Source organism: Eulemur rufifrons, chromosome 27, assembly GCF_041146395.1.
Source record: "Eulemur rufifrons isolate Redbay chromosome 27, OSU_ERuf_1, whole genome shotgun sequence".
NCBI lineage: Eukaryota > Metazoa > Chordata > Mammalia > Primates > Lemuridae > Eulemur > Eulemur rufifrons.
This window is the reverse complement of record NC_091009.1, coordinates 28,768,987-28,775,736: the sequence shown is the minus strand read 5'-3', so window position 1 is coordinate 28,775,736 and position 6,750 is coordinate 28,768,987. Positions and strand designations below refer to the sequence as shown.

At 55.3% G+C, this 6,750-nt stretch overlaps 1 protein-coding gene across 3 annotated transcripts in view; it reads left to right on the top strand.

Annotated features, from left to right (window-relative positions):
* Window positions 1–688: 688 nt before the first annotated feature.
* The window catches only part of NFASC (neurofascin), a 154,136-nt gene continuing 148,074 nt past the window's right edge, over window positions 689–6,750 (top strand). For all 3 annotated transcript variants that reach the window (XM_069459235.1, XM_069459233.1, XM_069459234.1), the window contains exon 1: window positions 689–819. In XM_069459235.1, the coding sequence (XP_069315336.1) occupies window positions 713–819 (107 nt within the window). In that variant the 5' untranslated portion in view covers window positions 689–712. The remainder of the gene's footprint in view (window positions 820–6,750) is intronic.

Below are 6,750 nucleotides of genomic sequence, written 5' to 3'. Positions count from 1 at the left end.
TGATCACCCACCGACTTCTCATGGTTCAGTTGAGGACACTGAGGTCCACAGAGCAATGTCCTGCCCATGTCAGATAGTTAGTTATGAAGCCAGGACTGACACTTGATCACGGACCTCCCGGTTCAGGGCTTCTTCCATCCTGATTCAAGTCTGAGACAGCCCGAGGTCCCCAAGGGTACAGGAAATCTCCCATTTTCAAAACAAGACACCACCACCGCCACCACGACCAGTAGTAGTCACAACCTTTCTCACATCCCTGATTCAGGATCCAACGACTCTTCAATCAACAAACGTTACTGGAGCGTCTACACAAGCAAATCTCTGTGGTAGGCCCTGGAACACAAACCGTCTGACAAATTCCTGCCCCCCAGAAGTCACAATCTGATGGCGGAGAAGCAGCCACGTGATCCCACCGGGCCTTCAGCGTGCTTCCTCCCGTGCGCTTTGCGCGTAGTAGGGCTCGGAAGGGACCGGGCACCAGTTACCATCAGTCTCAAGGCGAGTCCGCAGAGATGCCCCAGGGTGGAGCGAGAAGAGAAAGGAGGCTTTTTTCCGGTCAGGCGGGGCGGTACCCGGAGCATCCTCCCTTCTCCATCCAGGTCCCCGCTCGGCCCGCGCTCGGCGCGCGAAGGGAGGGGCTCGGGGGCGCGCACGCAGGCTGTCGGGGGCGCGCCGGCCGCCCGGGGACGCGCACGGGCTGGTCTCTGCCCTAATGCGGCGGCTGGCGGCGAGAGGCGCTGCAGGGGACGCGGCCGAAGTGGCGGCGCCGGCAGCCGACAGCCCCGACTGCGCCCAGGGCCGGAGCCCGATCCCGTGGAGGTAGGCGAGCGCGAACACCGGAGAGATGGGCGGTGGGGTCGTGGAAACCCACCTGGCGACACCCCCTTGTTCCCACCCGCCTCTGTCTCTCTCCATCCCCGACCTGTCCCCATCCCCCTCTGCCCACATTCCCATCCCTGCTCTCCACGCCGTCACCTGCCCCGAATCCAGCCGATTCTGTCCATATCTCCACCCCAGCCCCGTCCAGCACCCAAGCCCCTGCCCACCCGACACCCTTTCTGTCTCGTTGGCCGCATCCCCTCCCCCTTCCTGCATCCTCACCCTCTTTTCCCTTTCCTCTCTGTCCCCGCCTCGTCCGTGAGCCCCGCCTGCCGTCATACTTCTGTTTACCTCGACACCCCACTTTTGATGACCCCGCTCCTACTGATTTTCCCACCGCGCACATCAGCCCCTCTTGCCCTTCGCTGTTTTCCTCCCCGTCTCCTGCCCCGCACTCCGCGCGCCTGTCTCTCCGCGAGCTCCCTCGCAGGCCCGGTCCTCCCCCGGCTCCCCTCTTCACCCTAGCCCAGCCCCTTCCCAGCTGCCTCCGGGTTTCCTCCTGCTCCCTAGTCCCTCTCAAGAACCCGCCTTCTCCCCCTCGGCCTTAGCGCCCTGCCACCCTCACCTGCCCACCTGCCCTTCCCGGAGCTGCGTGCGGCCACACGGCTTGTACCCAGCCCCCCTCGCTGACCCCTGGGCCCTCCTTCCCTGAGTGGGAATCGCTGTTGCCAATGGAACCCCTTTCTGCATGTTGGATCCTATTCAGGGCTTGGGGGCGAAGGGTGCTGGGGGTTAGCAGGCCTCTCCTCTAGCTGTTCAGGTTTGTTTCCTAGATGGACGGGGGGAGGGGTGCTAAGCCGGAAACTAGGATGGGGAAGGAGCTGGGTCCGGGGAATGGTGAGTCTGCTCGTCCTGGGGCTTGGTCTGAGCCCTTGGGGTGTAAAGGCCTGGGTGAGGAGCCCTGCTGGAAGGTTGGAGAATTTTGGGTTTTAGAAACGATTCTTCCTTGGCCTCTAAGTCAGCACTTTGGCATCAGGAGCTGTCATGAGTGTGGCCCATGGGCTGGGCCCAGAGTGGGCAGAGTGCTGAATCACCTAGAATCTGGTCCCCATGGCAGCCCCTCTCCTGCCCTGAGCCAGATTCTGCTCCTGGTTCCTTCCTTGGCATTTGGCACGGGCAGTGCGTGCTGAGCAGAGTGGACGAGTGGACGGATGACAATGCCCCTTTTCTGCCTGCCTGTCTCCCTGGCATGAGGGCCTGGTGTGTCTCATCTACCCTTGGAACAGTGCTCAGCCCTGCTGGGCCCCAGTCGAGTCTCGGCAAGGCGAGGGCAGGCCACAGAGCTTTGAGATCTGGTTGGGCCGGAGTTGAATTGTTTGTGTGGAGCCAACAGAGACAGGCTCACAACCCACCGAACTTAGGAGAAGCCCTGGGAAAACGTGTGTGGAGAGTGGAAGCCCCTGGGGATGGGGCCATGCCAGCTGTGGGGTGGGGGAGGGGAGAGGGAGGAAGGCAGAGGTCTGTCCTCCCCCTGGCTTGGGGAGGATCGGGTCTGGTGGGCTTGCTCTGCAGGCAGAGTTGAAGGAGATGAGGGCTCTGCTACGCATCTGATGCAGTCCACCTTTTGTCTGGACTGATCCGGCACTTCTGAGGGAGTGATTTCTCTTTCCTGTCTTTGGATTCAGCTGAAGGTGTGTGTGGAGAGAGAGAGAGAGAGACAGAGAGAGAGAAAATGACACAAATGATACAATTAGCCCCAGAAATTGTGTTTGCCACCGTGAAACAGGGAATGGCAGCCCAATTTCTGCCTTGGGGGCCTCAGCTAAAACCCAGAGGCTTCAGTTGGGAGGTTAAGAGCAAATTGCAGACAGATGCTGTCCCTTCTCTGCAGGGCTCCCTCACTTTAGAAATCTGAGTGCCTGGACTCCTTCAGCTCCTGTGCAGTAACTCTCTGTGGGCCTCGGGCAGGGCCCGGCAGGGGGGCGTGCAGCTGGGGGACTGGCTGTCCCCTCCCCAGCATGAATGGGGGTGGGGCAGGAAGCTTCCTCTGGCATCAGTGGCTCAGGGCTGCCAGCTTTTCCTGGTACGGCAAGGAGGCATCACCTGCGGCCGTTGCTGAAAGCTGATTGGATTCAGTTTCTGACGTCGAAATGCTTGATTGGGGCTCAGGTTAAGTGGGGAATAACGTACGCTTTCCCCAGTTTTGTGCAATGACTCTCACCCCTCGCCTTCTTGTTTGGCATCACAAAGGCTACGGAGAGAGAAACCAGCTCCCCGGAGAGCTGGAGCGAGACCTGCCAATTGCGCCTCACTAGCTCCCTGGGAGCTGCACTTACAGAGGCTGGTCCTTTCAGGGACACATTGAGTACGTGGCTGAGAGCCGGCAGTGGGGTTCTGGCTTTGGGTTTCTGAGGGAGGTGGGCCAGACAAGGGTCCTAATTTTGCAGGGACTGAGGGACAGGATTCCAAGGCTCTGCCCACTCTATTGCAACTCGTTCCCTGCCTCCGGCACCGTGCCTCCCTCAGGCTCTTTTGGGGGCAGAGGCACACTGAGACCTCCAAGACCATCCGAGGGTTGGGGTGTGAGGATTATCCCTTTGAATTAGAAAAAGAAATTCTTAGGAAATCAGAAAGGGAGAGGCAGAGAGTCCAGTTCTCAGTCTGTCTGGCTGGAGTGGCTTGTGGGGTGGGGTGGGGAGGAATGGGAGGAACAGAAGGCTGGTTACTACTTACTCATTTAACAGAGATTCGTTAAGCCCTGCAGTGTGCTGCTCTGCTGGTGCTGAGACCATAAAGATGAAAAGTAAGACAGGGTCCGATCTCTCTGAGCTCCCAGTGTGATGGAAGAGGGAGACAGGGAATCAGGCAAATGACACAGATAAGCTTGAGTGAGAACACCCAGATGGGATGTTGATTCTGGTGATGTCAGCCCCCTGTCCTCCAGGGTTATGATGAGGGCTTGGTTGATGCTATCCAGAATGTAGCTTAGGGCTTACCCTGAAGGTGACTGTCTGGAAAAGGGTAAGGGAGGAGGCAAGAATTAAGTTGTTACGAGATTCCCAGCTTGAAGGGCAAGAGGGGGGATGTTCTCTGTACAGCTGAACCCCACTGGGTGCTAGTACAGCCTGATGGGGGACACCCATCGGGAACTCCGGGATGAGGTCAAGGCTACTTAATTCTCCCAATCCTGTCTCCTAAGAACTTGTATTTTAGGGGTAAAGTGTGATCTTGGATATGCTCAGAATGCTGGAGTGAGGCAGAGGAAAGAGGCCCTGTCTGCCCGCAGGGAGCCCCCAGTGTGGAGGGGAGATACCTGTACATGGGCAGGGATGTCTCAGAAGCAAGGTGAGGAAAATACTGTGAGCTCTGATACATGTGGATGGGTCTGAGCGTCATGGGGAGGTCAGAGTCAGGTGGGAGTCATCAGAGAAGTCCCGCTAGTGGAGGGGAGGTTGTTGGTGAGCAGGAGATACCCTCAGAAGCTATACCCCTGAGCACAGGTTCCCACGAATATCCATGGGTGAACTGGGAAAAGAGCCTGGGGGTAGAGACTCCCTGCCTCGTCTGAGTAGCCCTTGTCTTCCCCCCACACAGTGTAGTTCATTTCATTAGTATGTTCTGAGCCTTTGAGCCTGTTGAGAGCTGTGCTTGGTGTTGGGCATATAAGTTGAACTGGAGAGACACAAATGAAGACTTAGCACAAGAATTGCTATAACCAAGGTGTGTGGGTTCCTGGCACCATAGGAGCCTGGATGAGGGGTCCCAGTGGGCAGTAGGACCTGGGGTGCTCATGCCAAATTGTTTAGATAGACCCCTGTCTTGGCTAGAGCAGCTTAATGGCAAACTTTTGAGAACTTACTCAAAATGCTTTGCTGGGACTCAGCCCCAGCTGCAAGAGCAGACGTTGGATGCACATGGCCTGGTCCCTGGGACCGCAGAATAGGGCCTGGGAGCTAATGGCTGTGCTGCGTGCTTGAGTTGGCACTTCCATGGCTTTGCTGACCCTGGGCACTGGTCAGATTGTGCCAGCTCGAGAACCCTTGAGCCACTCTCCTTCCATCAGGTCTTGAGGCAAGCCAGGAAAAATAAAAGTGTCATAACGGCAACAGTCATTGTTACTGAGTGTTCACTGTGTGCTAGGCACCCTAATATGTGCTTTATATGCATTGTCTCATTTAATCCTCCTAAGGGTCGGTTACCCAATAAAAGAGGGATTGTTCAGATCCTGGTTTTACAGAAAATGAAAAAGACTTGGAGAGGTTGTTACCTGTTAATGATCAGAGAACAGGTGAGTTGTAGAGCTAGAATTTAAACCTGTATGTATTTGACTTCAAAGCCCAGGCCCCTTTCCGATATAGTGTACTGAACTCCCCATATCCCGGTAGAAAAATAAAGAACTAGGATGTTTTATGCACCTGCACAAGGCTCGCTATGAAAATCTGTTAGAAGGGCTCAGTTAGAATGCATTTTTAAGTACCTACTTTGTTCTTCTGAAAGATATAGAAACGTGATTCCTGCTTTCAAATAGAAGAAATAAGATACCTTGGGCAGAGAACAAGACCGTGCATAATGACGTCTTCATTGGGCCTAAGACCCTGGACAGTAAAACGACAAAGGCAGGCATGATCTGGCAGTTGGATTAGATTTTTGGAACCAGGGAGGCGACATGGCCTCGTGGAAACTGCTCAGCCTTGGAGGTCAGGGAGACCTGTGTTCAGACCTGGGTTCTTCCACTCGCTGGCTGCAGAGAGAGCTGCAGCCCATCTGTGAAATGGGGATATGGATATGAGCCTTGCCGAGCTGTTGCAGGGAACCGGTGTGAGAAGGTGGTGAAAGGCCCAGCTCAGCACCCAGCTGGTGTAAATACTCACTAGATGGTAACTGCTATTCACAGAGGATGCGGGAATGGAATGGAGCCTTGAAGAACTGGCAAAACTTGGATATGAAAGGGAAGAGGAGAATATTCTAGATGAGGGAACTACCAGGTGTATAAGCAGAAACTTGGCGGGTTCAGGTTCTCTGGGAAAGAAATGACCTGCCCCATCCTGCCAGTCCCCCCCCCCCCACCCCTGCTTTCCCCTGGTCCCTGCAGCAAAGTCTTGCAGGAAAAAGACATCATTAATAAAAGGCACGAGGCATTTATGTTCTACTTCTGGCCCCACCATTAACAGAACTTAAATGTGCTTTTTTCTCTGTAAAATTAGAAGATTGCTGCAAGTTCTTGTCCCAGAAGCCTGTGTCTCTGGGATTTATGTCATTGATTAATTTCTTGTCCTGTCTTTCCTCTCCCAAATGCAGTGCCATGAAAAAGTTGGAGTGCCTGGGGCAGGGTGGGGTCACCCCTCTGGCCTTTTTCGTTCCCTCCCAGCTCCTGCCGCTCCCCTGCTCTGGGAAGCAGCTGCCTGAGCATCTGCCTTCTCCTCCTTCACCTGCTCCTCCCCCTCCTCCACTCCCGGGCTGGCCCGGCTGGAAAGGCCTCCTAGGCAGCCCCTCTCCCCGTCATTATGATGCTAATCGTGTTGTTAATTTTTCTGAGATCCAGAAAGAAAGCCCCAATCTGTTCTAATGAATTTAATTAGAGAGGGGTTTGGAGGGCTTCAGAACCTCTTACCAGGATCACAATAAACAGAGTTAACGAGATAAACAGCCTGGGATCAGCCGCTCAGGGGTTAGACGAGAGGATTTCCCACTCAGTCCTAGCGTAGGGAAGTCCTTGGCACCCAGCGTTGGAGGAAGGCTGTGTGGGCTGTTGTGCTCCAAGCTGGCTCCCTTTGGTCTGTTTCTGCCTGTCCCACCCAGTCCCACGTGCTTAGCTTCATACCTAGTTCTGCCCTTAGGTGGCAGGTGAACCTCCTAAGGTCTAATGATTATCATTCTCACTTACCGAGCACCTGTTACTTGGGTCAGGGGTACCACATCATCTTCTGGGGC